The sequence below is a fragment of the Lemur catta genome, chromosome 1 (genome assembly GCF_020740605.2).
Source record: "Lemur catta isolate mLemCat1 chromosome 1, mLemCat1.pri, whole genome shotgun sequence".
NCBI lineage: Eukaryota > Metazoa > Chordata > Mammalia > Primates > Lemuridae > Lemur > Lemur catta.
Genome location: NC_059128.1, coordinates 83,695,629 through 83,715,578, shown reverse-complemented (window position 1 = coordinate 83,715,578; position 19,950 = coordinate 83,695,629). Strand labels below are relative to the sequence as shown.

At 42.2% G+C, this 19,950-nt stretch overlaps 1 protein-coding gene and 1 long non-coding RNA gene across 2 annotated transcripts in view; one reads left to right on the top strand and one right to left on the bottom strand.

The window, feature by feature from the left end:
* LOC123622671 overlaps nt 1-19,950 on the bottom strand; it is a 179,036-nt gene that overhangs the window by 28,526 nt on the left and 130,560 nt on the right. The gene's annotated exons all lie outside the window — the stretch shown is intronic.
* LOC123622663 (aromatase) overlaps nt 1-19,950 on the top strand; it is a 117,764-nt gene that overhangs the window by 68,868 nt on the left and 28,946 nt on the right. Inside the window, exon 2 of the mRNA XM_045529209.1 lies at nt 18,224-18,406. Coding sequence (XP_045385165.1) covers nt 18,262-18,406 — 145 coding nt within the window. The 5' untranslated portion in view covers nt 18,224-18,261. The remainder of the gene's footprint in view (nt 1-18,223; nt 18,407-19,950) is intronic.

Genomic DNA, 19,950 nt, shown 5'->3' with positions numbered 1-19,950 from the left:
GATTGAAAAGAGGAAGTGGTGGGAAACATCTTAGAGAAATGACTGCTGTTGCTGTAACCATCCCCAGCTTGCCCTTTCTACCTTCTTCATAATAAAGGGTCAGAGGGCTGGTGAGAAAAGTATGGTTTGGGTGTCAGGCAAGCCCAGTACAACGGGATCTGAGGGCCCAGGGTGGGCCTCTGGTCCCAAAATACTCCCCCTACCTTGTGTTGTGTCCTGAAATGCCCTTAATGATCAAGAAGATTTTTAAGGCAGTCTCCACTGAATGAATGTGTTTCAAAACAAACTCTTCTCGGAGACAAGAGGTGCTTTGCCCCGTCAGAGGGTCAAAGATGAAAGATAAGGTAAAAGGGCGCCCTGGAAACTGCCCCGAGCCCCAGGTTTGCTGGAGGTTGGCCTGTAAGCTATTGTGAGTAAAGGGGCATTTACACACACACACACACACACACACACACACACACGCACACACACACGGAGCATCTACTGTGCTGGGGATTGTGCTAGAAGTTATGGGCCCTCAAAAGTGCACGAGAACTCCACCCTGCCTGCCGGGCCTGCACCTGCACTCCTGAGAAACATGGGTTTGGGCAGCACGTGCCTTTCCTGCACTGTCAACCGTCTTTCCTTTGAGGCTGGAACCCAAGGGGCTGAGTGGGACCACCTGGACTTTCCACTCATTCCACACATGCTCAGTTAGGGACTGCTCCGGGGGCCAGAAGTACAGGGTGGACAAGACAGTTGCCCTGAAGGCAGTCCAGCCACACCACGTTTATCCATTCCCAGTTTCCTTTGTTGGCTCCTTTTGTCTCCCTCCTGCTCCAGAACAAGCAATTCCCAGGGAACCACTTGGAAGCTTGCTGGGAAGAATGACTGAACCTCTGGTGTCCTGACCCTAGTACCAGGGTATGGAAAGCTGATTGTAGCATGTGCATAAGGGTAAACCTTCCCTGCTTTTAAATCTTCATTGACGAGTGACCTTACTTCCCTGGGATCTCATGTAGTTGATTCATGTTTAAAGGGAGAGAACTGTACTATTAGAAGACGTTGGCATTTCCTTCCAGTTGTGATACCTTGTGTTTCCTCAATGAAGAAATTCGTGGGCATCTCTGCATGTCATTCTAGAGCACTATGGTTCTCATGAGGTATTCCGGCTTCTAGCACCTTCAGCCTGTTTGCCTTACTGCCTCTCACATCTAGAAACGGAACTGAATGTCTGGATATAGTATCTTGCTCAGACAAGTTCCTTAATAAATGTTTGTTTAATGAAACCCTTCATGACTCTGATTTACATAGTGCAATGGCAGTCAAAAGCATGAGTGCCCCAGGACAGTGTCAGAGAGGAAAGCGGCAGTAAGAGATGCCTCAGGCAAGGAAGTGGGGAAGCAGACTTGTCCCCGAGGCTGGTGGGCAGAACTGGATGAGTAGGGAGACAAGGAGGGGAAAGAACTCAGCAGGTCGGTGTCTGGGGAGTCAAGGAGGGGTCAGACTTTGAGTGGAGACAGCCCAGAAAAAGGCTGGGGGAGGATGAATTTGGAAGTCTTGAAGGCAACTGGAAGCAAGCAAGGGTTTATAGCAGGGGACTGATGTGACGAAAGCTGAGCTGAAAAGCAATCCGGCAACAGCGTGCAGGCTGGAGTGAGAGGTAAGGCCTGAGGAGGGCCCCAGAGGGGTTACAATGGGGAACAGGAGCCAGACACAGGGGGGCAGAGTGCAAACTTGGGTGACAGGTTTGTGGTTAGCACGTATGAAGGCCTGGGCGCTGTTCTAGAAGTAGGATACAGTGGTGAGGTAGAGAGACGCAGATCCCCGTCCCCGCGGAACTTGCATCCTTCTAGAAGGAGAAGAAACAGAAGGAGGGATATGACTTTTCATGAATTAATGCCCCATTTTATTCCATAGGAGATTCGAGGAAATTTACAAAAATACCTCCAAGTCAGAAAGATAAATATAAATGATTTTATCTATTGTCCTAGACCATATCCGTCCTTTAGATAAAACAGCGATTTTCATATGGTTGATCTTAGAAAGTCTGTCAGAGTCAGCTTAGGGCCTGGCACCAAAGCATCACTCACCAAAGGTAGCTGCAAAAAGGACTCAAATGACTAGTTCCCAGCGTGTGACTCCATAGAGTTTGTAGCTTTGGATTCAGATACTAAGTGAAGGCTTCAAATGGGCTGGAGCCGAGACTGGGCTCCTGGAGAGAGATGTTTTGTTTAGCATCATGCCTGACACTTTGGGGGTAGGGCTGTGCTCTATGACGTTCATCCCCTGCCCTCCACATTCACGTCACCTGTGCAGCCCTGGAAGCCGTTAGAGCCTGGGACTGCCAAGAGAGGACTGAGGGCCCACCAGGGATCCCCAGATTTTTCACAACAGAGGCTTTTGAAAATAAGCAGATATTAGAAAGTTTGAGGTGGGGTAACATTTGACAAGAGTCTAGAAGGAAGATATGAAGTTGTCTTCAACTGACCACTGAGGATATGCTTTGATCCTGAATAGAACAGAGGGTAGGGTTAAGATCCATTATGACAATTAAGATATAAGCCAGAAGGTAAAGGAAATTCAGGAAAGTACTTTGAGACAGGGACAAAACATTTTTAGGGACTGTCTCTAAAACTTGGAGACTGGATATGGCTTGGCTGGGATAGGGGAGGGGTGTGGGTAGGAGCGTGAGGGGGAGGGGGAAGCGACAAGCACCAAGAGCTTGAAGGTGCAGACGGGGCTAATGATGCCTAAGAAGGCCGGGGTGTGGGGAGGGGGCTGGGGGGAAGGCGGCAGACCAGGTCCTCCACGCGGCTGCGGAGTAACGGTGACGTAGCTAAGGGCTGGTGCTGGACAGGCCACTGGGGCTTCCGAGATGGAGAGGACGGGGCCGAGAAGGGAACGGGGGAGGGCACCCCCACAGAGGTAAGAGCTGGAGACAGGAGAAGCAATAACGAGTCCTCACAAGGAGGAAGAAGAGGAGAGGGCAGGCGCTTAGGCTGAGGAAATGCCCCTGTTCCGGGGGCTGGAGGAGGAGTGAGAACAGGAGTAGTGGAGGAGAAGCCTGTCCCAGCAGCCACAAGCAAACAGACCCGGGGGGACGGAGGGCCGGAGGGGTCCATTCGCCAGAGAGTGACATCAAGAACAAAGACGGAGCAGGTGGGGGAGGTACAGATTGGGCAATAGAAAGTCCACGTGTCACTACTACTTAGAGACGAGGATCGTCAGTGTGGTGAGGCAGGACCAGGAGGTAAGAGGAAATGGGCAGGAAGGAAATGGAAGCAGTGCGCATGGGTTATTTGTTTGGAAGAAAAAGAAGAGAGGAAACGAGATGTAGAAGGAGAATCAGGAGGGGCTGGTACCACAGAAGCCAGGAAAGGACACAGGCATCAGTGGAGGAAGCAGAAAGCGTGGTGTGGGTTGAGAGAGTGGGCGTCCAAGTCAGCCAGATTGGTGCCCAACTCCCACCCTCACCACTCGCTCTGACACCCTGAGGCTCGGTTGTCTACCCTGTGAAATGGAGGAGTAGTATGAACTTATTCCGTAAGATTGTTGGGATGATTGAGCCATAATTCATGTATAGCATTTGGTGGAACATTCCAGGTGAGAGTGGGACTAGTCACCAACAGATCTTGTCCACCCTTTTCAGGGGACCCTTGACATCATATCCTCATTGTTTGCCCCTCTTGTAAAACAGCAAGAACAACTCTTGTAATCTTTCTTTTCTAAAAGGAAAAAAAAGCTTTTTGGAGGTTCATGCCTTTGGAAATACTCTGACTTGCGCCTTCCCCTGCCTCCTAGCCATTATTGTAACAGCCCAGCTGTGCCTCTTTGTTCACGAAAGATGCTGCCACTTAGCCACAATCTGCTTCTTCTGGTCTCCTGCTAACCCCCTGGGCCACTCCTCCCCTGCCTTCTTTGTAAACTCATCTTTTCTCCCCAGGTTTTTCCTCCTCTATTCTGCCAGTAAATTGTGGTGCCCCTCAAGACACCCTTCGTAGGCTATATAGTCTCCTGGAGTGATGTCTTTCATAGCCCGGGATTTAATTTCTCCCCATATGCCAGTGAGTGTCTTTAGCTCGAACCTCCCCGCACTGAGTTATAGGCTGTATACCCAGGAGCCTCCTAGAAGACATCACTAGTTGGATGTTCCACCAATTCCTTAAACTCAAAATTTCTAAAACCTAAATGAGCTGCCCACACCTCAACACTGGTCCCAGCTCAGAAAATGGTGCCGCCATCCTCTCCTCCTATGTCATTGGATTTAAATCACAACCCCGACATGTCAATACAAACTCCAGACGTCTCTTGAGCTGTCCACTTCTCCATTTCTACCTCCCGAGACCGCAGGACCCTCCTCTCCTGCCCGAAGAACTATGGAAGACTCCCAGCTAGCTGGTCTCCCTTCACCCACTCCAACACCCACCACTCCATGCTATTCTTCCCACTGCAGCCAGAGTGATTTAGATTTTAAAACACACGTATGATATTCTTGACCTCCACTTAAAGCCCTTCAGTGGCTTATCATTTCTCTTAGGGTCAATTCCAACATCTTTTCCACGGCCTGTAAGGTTTTACACAGGTGTCGCCTCCCACTGTCTCCAGCTCCTGGGCACCCCACAGCGCCCCCTGCTCACTGAGCCTGGAATCACCAGCCTGCTCTCTGCTCCTTGCTGATCTTTCTGCTTGTTAGCATCATGCTCACTTACCCCTGTCCCCCTCCCTGTCCCACTCGCTGTACCACTCAGCAACACCCCCAGCCCCCCAGGGACAGGGCACTCTCCAGCCACAAGCCTTCCTGCTCCCAACAGGCAGTTCTCACTCACATGGGGAACTGTTCAATAAGGGTCTATACCTCCCCCTCTAAGACCTTGTTAGTCCCTGGGGGCCAAGGTCACAACTGTCTTGCTCCTAGTGGCAACTCTAGCAGTCAGTCCCTGAGGACCCAAAGCAGAGGGTGCAACAGGGAGAACCAAGGTGCCTGGGTTGAGTTTCCCCTGAAGTGGGGGTATGTAAGAGGGATGGACCTAGTGTGCTGCAGCAAATTAAAAGGAGCAGAGCGCAGGCTTGGCACCTGGCCCTCGGACCCAGGGTGACTGGGGTCATCTCCCTGCAGGACAAGTCATCCCTGAAACCACCCTTCAATTATAGGGTACAAGGTGAGAACTGTGGTAAGGGCCTAGCTAAAAATACTAATGATTAGTAACTGTCCCCCTATAATTGCCACTCCGAAGCCACGTAGCTGGTGGTCATAAAGATTCTTAACTTCTCCCCGTAACTGGTGTCCATAAAGAGTCATAGCTTTCTCCATAGATAATATCACATTTTCGAAACCTACAGGTAGTTTTTAAGATATCTTCCCGGCCCCGCATTCCCGTGGATGGATTGGCCCACCCACATCAGTGGTCCATACCAAGAAACCAACTCAACTGGAATTGTGACCCCAGGGACGGGAGCAACACAAGAACATGATTTCTACGCCCCTATAACTTTGCCCCTATTAACAAACCCAATTGCCTAATCCCTTGCCTGTCAAACTATCCTTAAAAACCCTGTCTCCCAGTTCTCGGGGAGGCGGATTTGAGAAATTACTCCTGTCTCCCTGCTTAGCGCTGTGCGGAATAGAGACTCTTTCTCTGCCTAAAACCTGCTGACTCAGCATATTGGCTGCTTCTTGGGCAGTGGGCAAAGGAACCTGGTCGGGGCCGCAGCATCTCCATGCTAAAAGGTAGGATTTAGGAGGGTCTGGCCAGTCCAGGCAGCACTTGTGCAAGGCCAGGGCCTGCCTCCCCTCCCTGTAGAAGGCCTGGGCTATACCAGGGTACACAGGATTCCCTCCTGGTGCTGTGGGGTCCAGGACATGTTCTGACCCCAACATTGCCTGGGCACGTAGGCTCTGCTGCGTCCCCACAGCCCTGTCTCAGGCTGAGTACTTTTGCTGAAGGACTGGCATGTCCTTTCCCTGAGGTTGGTGGGGCATTAAATGAAGGTGATAGTCATGTGAACTAAAGTAAAATCTTAAGGCTCACCCCCCCCACACACACAGGCTGACTGAATGGACCCCCTCATGGCCAAAGGAATATCCTAAAACTAAATTGTCTGCCAGGAGGAAGGAGGTCAGACATGCCTTATCATGCCCCCCTCCCTTCTTGGGGACATCCTTTGTAACCCATTAACAGACCTAAGGGTATGCAAGACAAACCTACACATCCTCAATTTAAACAACAAACATATGTCCAGTGGCTTATCTCTGATAAACAACTCCTATGTTAAAATATTCCAAGCCTTTAGACAAAGCTTCATGTCTTTAACCAATTACAAGCCAAAGAATCTTTAAACCCACCTATCACCTGTAAGCCCCCTGCTTGGAGATGGCCCACCTTTTTGGGCCAAACCAATGTATACCTCCCACATATTGATTTATGACTTTACTTGTAACCCCTGTCTCCCTGAAATGTATAAAAGCAAACTGTAACCCAGCCACAGCGAGTCCCCTTGCTCAAGGCTTCTTGGGTGTGGCTCTGGGTCATGGTCCTCAAATCTGGCTCAGAGTAAATCTCTTTAAAATTATTTTATGGAGTTTGGCTTTTTTTTTTTTTCTATTAACAAGATTTGGCGCCCAGATGTGGGGCTCAGAGAAGACTCAGGACCGCCAAAGGAGTAGCCCGAACTCGGCACCAGGTACCAGCATGGCCCTTTTGGGCCCTCCGACTCTGTGCTTCTCCTTTGGCGGAACTCGTAAGTCCTCCTGAGCTCCGGACCTCCCATTTTTGGTTGATGGTTTTGGTTTACTCTGAGCTTGTTCTTTTGCTAGGAATTGTTGTTTCAGATCCTAACTTAGATTTGGAGGTGCATGCTAAAGGGTCTTCTCCATTGTCTTTTTACCCTAAAATCAATCTCAATTGGCTTTTCTATGCATTTTTGAAAGAGGAAACTAAACTATATTGTTTGTAGATAAGTGAGAGACTGAGTTCCTGAGCTCTGAAGAGAAGGGGCATCTTGACTCCTCCCGGCCTTGGCAGCCCTGGGTGACTGGGGTCCTGAGTGGGAGTTGCCTGGGGTGATTCCTGCAAGTGGCACTATAGGGAACCCCCCAACTAATTAATTAAAAGAAGGCTTGTCCAGGAAACGCACATGAGCTGATCACTCGGCGTTTTGAGCTCTCTCGGAGGTACTAGACCCCCAAGAGAGAAACTGAGACATATAAGAGGGTGGGACCGACTCATTGGTGAAACACTGAGGAGCCCCACCCCACAATCAGCACACTCTGATCCATGACACCAAACCCTATATTACAGTTCGGTTGCTTCTTTTAAGGAAAAATGGGAAATCCTTTACAAATCAGGAAAGACGAGGAGAATGACCTCCGTTGGGCACTCCAGTTGGTTTGTCGCACCTCTACTTGCAAGTATTTGTGCAAATGAAAAGATTCAAAGGCATGCCAGTTTTTTCTAGGGCTCCAGCTGGTTATAGCTAATTCTTGTGCAAAAGTTTTTACAAAAGGGCAAATTACATCAAGGAAAATTCAGAGCTCAAATGGTTGACCTACCACTATAGAGTTAAAAATGTTTCAAGCTATTTTCTCTCTCTTCTTTTCTGGCTACTCTAAAACCTGCTAACCTTTTCTATTGATGTTAAGATAACTCATTGCTTACGGTATTTACAATTGAAAGGCTACCTGGAGATCCTGCTGCCAGTTCTAGCTAAAATGCAAACATTTTGAACTGAAGGAAAAAAAAAAAGGGTTAAGTTTGTTTTGTTTTGTTTTTTTTTTTTAAATCAAACTACCATGGAAACTGCTTTACCCAAAACTTTGATCCACAGGCCATATTAGGTTACCTATCAGGGGATCTAGTTTGCCAGGTGAATAAGTTCCATTTTCATCAGAGGAAATTGGGATCCAGCTGTCTTTTACAGACTGGTGAGTTTGTGTTACCATCTCATGGTTGGAGTTTTAGGGTAAAATCTATTAGAACTTTGCATGCGTGCGTGCATGCGTGCATGTGTGGGTGTGTGTGTGTGTGTGTGTGTGTGTATGTGTGTGAGAATATATATGTTTAGATATGTTTTATGTCTGTCAATATATTACATGTTTGTGCTTACATGGTTCCAGACTGGCTTAAAAATAAGGGGGCACTCATAAATTAAACCCAAATGGTTCACGTGAATTTAGTAATCTTTGGTAAATAAGCTGGGTTATTATTAAAAAACAAAAAGGTGTTATTAGCAAACTAATAGTAAAAATGTTTTCAAATTGTCAGCATACATTTGTTTTTGCCTGGGTTTTACTGGACATTTTTATGTTCTTGAGGTGTCAAGATTTGACATAACGGTTATAAAAATATAAGCTCGGCGAAAGACAAAATAATGTGTGATATTTGATTAGTAAATAAATTTAATATTTGGTCTAATGATAATCACTAAATCTGAGTTACCAACAAAAATACCTATGTGTTTAACTTTAAGGTAAAAAATGCAAATGTGTGTAAGTGTCAGCAAATTAGAATAAATAGAACACCAAGTAGAGCACAAAAAAACAAACTGATGGTCAAAGGTTTATAAAAATATTTTGGTTTTTGTCTTTGAACCCTAACTTATAGTTTACTTCCACTGATTCAATGCTTATAGAGAGGTACAAAAAATGTGTTTCTAACTCACTATCTAATATTAACAGTGCTGTTAAGAACTCAAAGTTGTCCTAGATTTTGTAGTTAGAAGAGCTTAAATTGGAAGCTTTAGTTTTCCTTGGTCTTTATTTTTGTCCTACTCTTTACAAACTAGCTGGTTATGTGTACGTTATGTTGCTGTAACAGTTTTTGTCTAGGGAAAAAAATTCTAAATTATTAATTTTTCTAGCAATTTATGTTAAGATAAAAAGTAAATTATGGTTAAAATCCAAGAGAATCTCAAAACAGTCTTACTCTTTATAAATTGCATGTACTCAAGTTTACAACCAAAAAAAAATTGTTTTGAGACCATTGAGATTGTTTTTAAAACAGTTTAATCTTGATCCTCATGTAAAAAGCTTGTTACCACTTTGTATCATTGTTTCAGGTGCTAAGGATTGGCGCTGAAGTTTTTTTTTCCTCAGTCTACAGTCATGTAATCTTATGTTACTGGAATTCAGAAAACTAACTTAAAATGAAGCCTTCGGAAGCAAAAATTTTCTGACCTTGCCTTGTCTGCCTGCCTCTTGTACCAATTCTTTTCTGAAAGCTAGTTATAAAACCTAAAATTATTCTACGTAAATGACCATAAAGTAATTATCTGACCTACTTTTTTTTTTTGGAGACAGAGTCTTGCTCTGTTGCCTGGGCTAGAGTGAGTGTGGTGGTGTCAGCCTAGCTCACAGCAACCTCAAATTCCTGGGCACAAGCAATCCCTCTGCCTCAGCCTTCGAAGTAGCTGGGACTACAGGCATGTGCCACCATGCCCGGGTAATTTTTTCTATAGAATTTTAAGTTGTCCAGCTAATTTCTTTCTATTTTTTAGTAGAGACGGGGTCTCGCTCTTGCTCAGGCTGGTCTCGAACTCCTGACCTTGAGCGATCCTCCTGCCTTGGCCTCCCAGAGTGCTAAGCTTACAGGTGTGAGCCACCGTGCCTGGTCTGACCTACTTTGTTTTTACTTTGTTTTACTATAAAAACCTATTCCAGAAAGGGCCTTGCCCTGCACCCAGAAGGAAAGAATGCACACTCAGAGATGTCAAACAGAATGTAAATATAAAAGGTTTTCTGGTTCTTCCACTCAGCCTGTTAAAATTAGCTCATACCCTTTTTGTCCAATCATATTTCTACATGGCTTTTCATACTTTAAACATAAAAATGGACAATTTCCCCTGCATCTTTGAGTGTTCATTCTGAAGGCATCCATGTATAAGTTTTCATTGTTTCTCCTGTTAATCTTCATGTCAGTAAATTTTTAGCAAGTCTTTATGGGAAACAGTGGCCTTTGCTCCCAAACTTTGGGGGCCAGGGACACTTTGATCCCTATAATATCAATAGATTTTGTTTTGGGATGTCATGTTTTGGAAGGATCTAATTAATACCTTTAAACAGGATATTCTAAAATGCCTGCTATGTTTACAAAATTTAGAAGTGATGTTATATTTGTTTAAAATAACAAGTCTTACTTATTTGTTTTTCTTGATAAGATTCATGAGTTTAAAATAAAATTTAAAAAAAACCAGTAATTAAAACTGTTATTTTGGGCCAGATGCCGTGGCTCATGCCTGTAATCCTAGCACTCTGGGAGGCCGAGGTGGGAGGATCGCTCGAGGTCAGGAGTTCAAGACCAGCCTGAGCAAGGGTGAGACCCCATCTCTACTAACAATATAAAGAAATTAGCCAAATAACTAAAAATAGAAAAAATTAGATGGGCATAGTGGTACATGCCTGTAGTCCCAGCTACTTGGGAAGCTGAAGCAGAAGGATTGCTTAAGCCCAGGAGCTTGAGGTTGCTGTGAGCTAGGCTAACACCATGGCACTCTAGCCTGGGCAACAGAGCAAGACTCTGTCTCCAAAAAAAATAAATAAATAAAATAAAAAAAAACACCACTGTATTTTGATCCCTGTTCTATTATATATCTAATTTACAGGGTATAAAAATGGTTAATAAAAAAGTAACTTAAACTAATAGCTGGAATCTAAATGAACTGCTAAAATAGATAAATTGGGTAAATATAAATGAAATAAATACAAATGAAATTTTCATATAATTTAAAATCTTAAAGTCATTATGTGAAGCTAAAAAAGGCAATCATAAAATGTCTGGGTCATTTATAAGGTAAAATACTAGAACATTAGTTCTTAAACATAAGTTTAAGGTTATACCTTGATATCTTAGCTTTATATTTAGGAATACTAATAAAATTGGTGACTAACAGTTCAAAGTTACTTTAACTTCCTAGGTTTTTCTAAGTGTTGACATTATGATTAGTACATGTAATTAAAACTTCTGGATGAAAGAAAAACAATTCTATATAAAAATTTTAATAAAAATGTTATAAGACATAAATATTATTTTATTAAAAGATAATTTTTCTAATTTATTGGTTTTTGAAACTACTTTAAAATTTAATATGTAAATGATCATTAAAAATTAAATAGATATAAAAGTTAAAGGTTATAAAAGGTTTACAAAAGTCTTAACTTACAGTCAAATTGGTTAAAATTACATGGATTATTAGTTCAAATTAGATGTTTATAAGATTTTATTAAAATTAACTTTATCATTAATACACTAATACAATAAAATTTGGTTTTCTCTTTTGAACTAGATGTTCATATGACATTAATAAAAATAAATAACAAAAGATTTTTTTTTTTTTTTTTTTGAGACAGAGTCTCGCTCTGTTGCCCGGGCTAAAGTGAGTGCTGTGGCGTCAGCCTAGCTCACAGCAACCTCAAACTCCTGGGCTCAAGCAATCCTCCTGCCTCAGCCTCCCCAGTAGCTGGGGCTACAGGCATGCACCACCATGCCCAGCTAATTTTTTCTATAGATATTTTTAGCTGTCCATATAATTTGTTTCTATTTTTCGTAGAGACAGGGTCTCGCTCTTGCTCAGGCTGGTCTCGAACTCCTGACCTCGAGCAATCCACCCGCCTCGGCCTTCCGGAGTGCTAGGATTACAGGCGTGAGCCACCGCGCCTGGCCAGCAAAAGATTTTTATTCACCTTTTAATAAACTGCAAAAAGGAAGGAAAGGAAAAAAAGACACAAATTCAGCCTCCTTTATTAACTTCTACTTCAGTCTGTCTATTAGGTCTTATACTTGTTTGAGAAACTAAGTCTCCTCTCTCAAAGAATAGGATTTTTGTGTTTAAGAAAAAATATTTAAATTATCAGTTTGCCTATAATTTTATAGTAACCTTCAATCTTGCTTCATGACAAGTGTCTTATGGTGAACAATTCATGACTTCCTACTTTTTAAACTTTCACTAAAATTTAAAGTTACTAAAAATAAGAATTCTAGTCAATGCATGTAATTCTATATATAAGGTGTACCAAAGAATAAGATGTTTTTTAATAAAAAAATTATTAAAAAACAGAATATGTTCTTATTAAAATATATATAACTTTGTCTAATTTAGAGGTTATTTAAAGGTTAAATCAAAATAAATTAAAAAAAATAAAAACAAAATTCCACTTGTGAGTAAGAGAAAGATGTAAAAAGGCAATGAATATAGAAATACATTTTTGGTAAGAAAGGTTAAACAGAAAGAATAATGTAAAGAAAGGATCTTGCATGGACTTTTTTGTCCTAAAATGACTGGTTATTTCAGAAAAGGGAATGTTAGGACAAAACAAAGTTTTTAGGCATGTTTTGTAGGTAAGTGTATGGTACATGCAGGTTGGGATGAAGTTTATAAAGGGCAATTTATTAAAAAATTTTATATATGGTCCAGTTGGCTATAAAAAATATTTTTTGGCTAAAACAAAGATTTCTGTTACTCTTAATGAAATGACATGATGTGCTCATTGTAATTCTATAACGTTTCTTTTTAGTTTAAAAAATATCACACTACAGAAGGTTTTTCTTTAATTTTGATAACTGACCTAAAGGAAACAAAGATTTTATGGTTTATCAAATAATCCCTGTGCTCTCTTTATTAGGTTTTGACTAACTAAAAAAACTAATTTTAAGAAGGTTAAGATTTATACCCATATAACTTTATCACCTTTAGAGTCTTTTGATGACTATCTCTCTTGGTGAAATAAATGACCTTTATTTTATAGTGGTTTGTGATTATATATGAACAGATGTTTTAAGCCTTTAATATTTGATAACCTTTTCCAAAACTTAAATTCTAAATCCAGCCTTTGACCTTAAACTAGCTTTTTATGCATCAGGGTCACTGAAAGTCTAAAACAGACATTAGATTTGTTTGGTGTGTCAAAACCATCCAGGGAACACCATCAAATATGAAATGGCATTTAACTTTCTTTAGGCTACACTTGTATGTTATTAACATATGTTCTAGTATTGTAAAATATTGACATGTCTTGGTGTATGTTATCAGTAATAATTATGGTTATTATGTAAATTGCTATATGCCACAAAAATAACCAATTTGGTTTATCAGTTGTCTCAAACCATGGCTAGTCCAAGTTCTATCATCTTTAGAAAATTATTATTTTACTTTTATTCATCTCAGAAAGTCATTCTTTCTGGCTAAGTCCAAAGTTGGCTTCTTCAAGTAAAGTCATAGAAAGGACTGACAAATTCACTTGAATATTGGTTTCTAATATCTTTGGAGATTATATACCATTGGACTAAAACAAAACAAACTTCCAGGATTTTAATTTTAATTAGAAAACTGATATGACCATGGATATAACTATCTCAACCTCATGAGACCTAACTAAATTTTCACAAAAAGACTATTTAAACATTACTAATTATTTTATTTTGTTTTTCAAAGTCTTGACAACTTTCAAGTTAATAGGAAGTTTACCTGATCTCTGGGACCTAGAACCTTGGAATCTGCCAAAGCCCTGTTCAAATAACCTCCCTGTAGGCCCAGGGACTATCATGAAGATAAGGTGTGTGAGATTGTAAGGGCCGATTCCAAGGAATGGAATTAGTTTAGATACTCCAGATCAAGGATGGGCACACAGAAGCGTAAAGGAATACTAACTGAAATACTTTGTCTTTTCAGGCCACATGCTGCAGATATCCATCCCAATCATAAAATTTTTTCTCCTGCTTCCTATAGACTTACAACTTGCTGAGCATAATTTTTCTCAGTTACGGATTTACACAAAAGGAAATATAATGAGTAATTTATCAGCCACCTTAGTATAAATTACTAAAGAGACTAAAATATTATGACACAATAAAAGTCTCTAAATTCCCTTAGCTTAAAAATTTATGATTCTTGTATTTGCTACAAGTCTACCACTAAGCCCAAGAATATAGTAGCTCAACACTTATAGGAAAATTAATTTTGTAGCCTTGCCTTTGACATTTTGGATTTTACTCTTATGTCAACCTAGAAGATTTTAAAGTGTTGATGAGTGCCTGTTTACCTCCGGTTCTGTTTGGCCTAAAATATTTAATTGGCTGTAAGCCCCCTTTTGGCTCTTCAGTCCTCTTCGCCACAAGGGTCCCACCGAAGGACTAGAATTTGGTCATAGATACTGCCTCTGACATATCTTGGCCAATGGGGGGGGCGGAATTGTGAACTAAAATAAAATTTTAAGGCTCACCCCCCCACACACAGGCTGACTGAATGGACCCCCTCGTGGCCAAAGGAATATCCTAAAACTAAATTGTCTGCCAGGAGGAAGGAGGTCAGACATGCCTTATCATGCCCCCCTCCCTTCTTGGGGACATCCTTTGTAACCCATTAACAGACCTAAGGGTATGCAAGACAAACCTACACATCCTCAATTTAAACAACAAACATATGTCCAGTGGCTTATCTCTGATAAACAACTCCTATGTTAAAACATTCCAAGCCTTTAGACAAAGCTTCATGTCTTCAACCAATTACAAGCCAAAGAATCTTTAAACCCACCTATCACCTGTAAGACATCCCCCCCCTCTTCGAGATGGCCCACCTTTTTGGGCCAAACCAATGTATACCTCCCACGTATTGTAACCCCTGTCTCCCTGAAATGTATAAAACCAAACTGTAACCCAACCACAGCGAGTCCCCTTGCTCAAGGCTTCTTGGGTGTGGCTCTGGGTCATGGTCCTCAATTTGGCTCAGAGTAAATCTCTTTAAAATTATTTTATGGAGTTTGGCTTTTTTTTCCCGTTAACAGTCAAGACACTTGTGGTGCCATCCAGCACAGGCATACGGGCCTGGTCCATCAGGTGGCCAGAGCCCCTGCTTGGTGCCAGGCCAGTGTGGGATGCCTGAGCGGGCAAAGAGTACCCTGCAGATAACGAGGGGGGGACCCAAGGAGATGACCCTCAGAGGCCAGTGGAGACCCAGGCATTTGAGATGGCCTTGATGGCACATTGCACTTGAGGGCCAGGTGTGTATACATGCATGTTTGCAGGTGGGGGGGGATGTTACTGGCAGAGGGGACATATAAGCAACCTCTATGGAATTCTAGGACCTTCCTATATTGCTGTAGTACTATTCTGTTCAACCTGCCCGTGTGGCCCACCAGAATGTTCTACTGAATGGGAAAACCAATGTGCAATCAGGAGAGACTCTCAAAGGACATTTCCAGCTGTGGCATTCAGAGGTCCATAAAACTTAATCCTCAAAAGGGGGTCTTTCTAAATAGCCCAGGAATGAACATAAGCGATTGAAAAGTGTCTGCATGTGGAAACTAAATGAATCCCATAAGAGGTAGCAAAATGGCATGATCAACAGCATGGGCTCTAGGGCCAGGCGCGGTGGCTCACGCCTGTAATCCTAACACTCTGGGAGGCCAAGGCGGGTGGATTGCTCGAGGTCAGGAGTTCGAGACCAGCCTGAGCAAGAGCGAGACCCCATCTCTACTAAAAATAGAAACAAATGATTTGGACAGCTAAAAATATGTAGAAAAGAATTAAGGATTGCTTAAGCCCAGGAGTTTGAGGTTGCTGTGAGCTAGGCTGACACCATGGCACTCTAGCCTGGGCAACAGAGTGAGACTCTGTCTCAAAAAAAAAAAAAAAGAGCATGAGTTCTGGAGACAGCCCACCTAGGTGCCAATCCAAGCTCTGTCACACACAAGTTGGGTGCCCTAGGGCAAGCTACTTCACCCCCTCATGCCTCAGTTTCCCTATCTGTAAAATGGGGATAATTACACTTAGCTGACAGGGTTGTTGTGAAGATGAATGGCTTAACATTTGTAAAGTGTTTAGAACAATGTCTGGCACATAGCAAGTGTCGTGTAAGTGTTAAAAAAAAATTCTTATCCTGTTGGGTCTTTAAATGGTGCTTTTGTCGGGGGTCTTCATGACATACTTTTGAAGAAGATGAGAAACCAGCCTTCATAGCTCCACTAAACATTTAGACACACAGACAGTCCTCACTTTCCACAGTAGTGCAAGACTGTAAAAATGACCGTGTGGACTAAAACTGTGCAAAACAGTCTTAAAAATCAGGAGAAAAATTATGATTGTTCTACTTTAAATTGTTTTTGCCAAAGCATTAAAAACTCTCTTACTGTAGGTTATAGTGTATAGGGAAAAAAACAAAAAAATAGTAAAACAAATATTTTAGTACATAGTAATTTAAAACGTTAAAAACTGCAGATTTTAAAGTATTTTCTTTCTTTGTAAAAAAAAAAAACTTATCAAGAGTATCTGAACAGTTTTTGACGTTTGCCCTTTGTGTGATGTATGATACTGAGGGAGCATCTTTTCCATGCGTTGGTGAATTGTCATCCCCTTTACCAATTTGCATCAGCTCCCAACATCTTACACTTTGGGCTTTCAATGTTGTGAAATATCTCTGAGAGTTCCTTTAATGTGAGAGTTTTTTGCTGGCATCACTTCCTCTGGGACATCGTCATCCTTTTCGTTCCAACCACTTTCCTCATTTGTGCTTTGAACAATGGTTTCAGGTTTCATTGATAGAAACAGAAACTTCCAGCTGTCAGAAAGTCACATAGAGCTTACTCAGAATGATGTAAAATTTCATTCTGGGAATTAGAAAAATATCTAAAAAACAAATCTCAACTTGTTCCAAGTAGCTATTCATTAACAAAGTAACCAGATGATAACAGACACAATGCTGACTTTTTAATCTCAACTTATATAACAGCAGCAACAACAACAAAAAAAAACGGCTCCATGTAACCATAGACATTTTCAGTTTGTACTTAGTGTTAATTGTTATTTAAATTATGGAATAATAGAAGTGATAAAACAACTGGATAAATTCAACTATACTGTGACATTTCTGTGGTTGGCCAGAAATCAGCCTTTGATTGGATGTTTCAGATCTCATACAGATCAGGGGAGAAATATAATTGCATATTCCTTAAGAATCTGATGAAAGTTATGGTCTTTCTCCCCTCAAAAGTGCACATGAGCCAATATAACATTTTATGAAGCATTTCAACGAATTCACAGAGCCTCTGAAATCCAATTAGAAGCCCCGTCTAGTATTCTAGGATTTTATTCCTAGGTGAAACCCAACCAAAGTCTGTTTCAGAGACATTGCACGTCTCCAAAACTTCAGGCACTTTCTAAGAAAAGGCAAACCTTGGGGCATGTCACCTGCCACTAGAAAATACATTTAATGATGACTCTTTCCTCACTATACAAGTTTGTTCAAACTAGACCTCTTCAACTACAAACTACCATCCCTGAAACTCTCTTCTGAGACTAAAGGGATTGCAAAATGTGGCTGAACAGACAGACTCAATGGCATGTTGTTGAAAAACACAGCAGAACCAGCAAATCAAACTGGAAATTGTCTCACACAGGACATTGGCCGCTATTGGGATGAGGTTGCTGAGTGGCACCTGGGCCTATTGCAGGTGGCATTCTCTGCCTGCTCCTCTCTTCTTCCCTCTCCATTCCTTTTCTTTCTCCTCTCCCTTTCTTCTTGCTTTCCTATTCTTTTTTCCCTACTACTTCTGACATCGGCCCCCATGGACACTGCTTAATCCAGCCTGTGGTGCAAGAGATGTTAGGTCCTCATTAAAGCCACTAGAGAAAGCCCTGAGTGACTTACTTTGAATTCAACAGACAACCTAATGGGAGGCTACGAGAACACCTGAACAATGCCCCAGAAATGCTACACCTGAACAATGCCCCAGAAATGCGTTCTTGCTGTAGCAACTTACTATTTCAGGGAGGTAATTTTGATCAAGAAAGGGGGTTGAAGGATTGCTTGTTTTTTCAATTTTTGTTTTTGTTTTAAATTGATTTGACTTCAAGGGGATAAGATGGTCTAAACAAAACCCGCTGATGGCGTCATGGGACAACTCTACCTCTGGAATGAGCTTTATTTCCTTGTATTTTGTTAAGAAATTTGGCTCTCAACTGGGAATGCACGTCACTCTACCCACTCAAGGGCAGGATGATAAGGTTCTATCAGACCAGGCCCCTAAATGAACCTGAAACTCTATCAAGGTCAGAAATGCTGTAATTCAAGCCAAAAGGTCTCTCTTGAGCTTGCCTGTTTTGACTTGTGACCACAAATTTATCTTGTCTAAGTGTCCGATCACATTATAAAACAACGCACGAGTCTGTATAGTGCAGGCATCCTCTTGAAGCAACAGGAGTCATAGATGAACCTCTTGGGGGATTCTCTAATTTTTCTGCCTGTTTGATTTCTACAGGACTCTAAATTGCTTCCTCTGAGGTCAAGGAACACAAGATGGTTTTGGAAATGCTGAACCCAATGCATTATAACATCACCAGCGTGGTGCCTGAAGTCATGCCTGCCGCCACCATGCCAATCCTGCTGCTCACCGGCCTTCTTCTCTTGGTTTGGAATTATGAGGACACATCTTCAATACCAGGTAAGCCAGTCATTTATTTCTGCATCTGAGGATATTGCTTCCTTGGGCTTTTAGTCCATGATGATAAAGAAAATTTTGCAAAAGGGAAAAGAGCAAACCTGGAAAGATCTCTGAAGACCACAGCTATGTTAGCAAATGAGGACTCAGGTGAAAACTTTTAGACCAATTATCTGCACCTTTTAAATGAAAGCATTTAAAAATATATATTTTAGACAATCCCTTCCAGTCTGCACTCTGCTTTTGGGAAAGTAGACTTGGCACAAGTCCCCTTTAAAACAAGCTTGAGATAGGGTGGAACAAGGTAAAATTCTAGGTTTTTGTTGGTGTTGTAGTTAATTTTTTTCAAATTCATTCCAATTTTGCTCTGAAAGTGAAAATGTCTCTGGAATGCCTTCTCTACTTCTTTCCTTCTCTCTCCCACTTCACTTCACCTGCAGCCCTGCCCTGTCTTGTATTTATCTCTTCTATTCATCCCACTCCTCCTCTCCTCTTACTCTTGGCCACTGTGGTGGTGGTGGTGCCACAGAAGGGCTGACAGGGACCTGGGCAGTGGGAGAAGAATGGGGACCACAGTGGTGCCCTTGAAACATTGCACCCTGACAGAATCTTCGACAGGGTCTGTGGGTCCATCAAAAGTAGGGAATGATATAATTATCCAGATAATTCCAATAGAAAACCCTACTATTCCACCACTAATACTGGAATTATCAGATATCAGATTGATTCAGAAGTATTAGAGGTTTCAGACTGTTTCTTTAGTTTGCAGTGAAAATTTCTCCTGGCAGGCATCTGCTCCCAATTCCATAAGATCTCCGATGAGGTTTAGCTTCCAGAGCAGACTGACTACTCGCTTGTAAGTGCGGTGGGCCTCCTCTCAGAGTGACCGAGTGGGAGTGTGGGGCTGGTACAAAATGCTCTGTGTCTGGATTCTTTTTAAAATTTTCCAGGTAATTGCCTGTCTCTCAGTCTGATTCAGCCTGATATTTTAGATTACTTTAATGCCCACTTTAGCGGAACATTTAGTTAATCTTGTTCTCTCCTCCCTGACGGGGTCATCTCCAGAGAAGGGAGGCTCAGAGCTGAGGGACGCCTCTCTCCTGGTCTTTAACTTGAACTCCCTCCACCAGGGCTGCCCCTCCTCCTGTATATATAAAAGTATATATACTTTTAGTATAGATGAGGATCCCCCAGGAGGTAGAAGCATGTTAAAATTTTAGATTCTTGGGTCCTGCCCCAGACATTTTGAATCAGACTCTCCAGGCCTAGAAACACACATTTTTGACAAGTTTCCCCAGATGCTTACGCTGCATGCACTGGTGGAATTCCCTCGGACCCTTGAGCAAGGAGGTCAGCCTGGCTTTCCTGAAGCTCCAGACAGCACCTCACTCTGCCCACCACTCCTGGGCTGGGGACTTCATGCTGTCAGGCACTGACAGTCAGATCATATAGTACAGTGATTCTCAGCCCTGCCTGAGGTAGGGCCCCCAGGTTGATATTTTTTCTAAATCTCCCCGGGTGATTTTTCATGAGCAGACAAGGTTGAG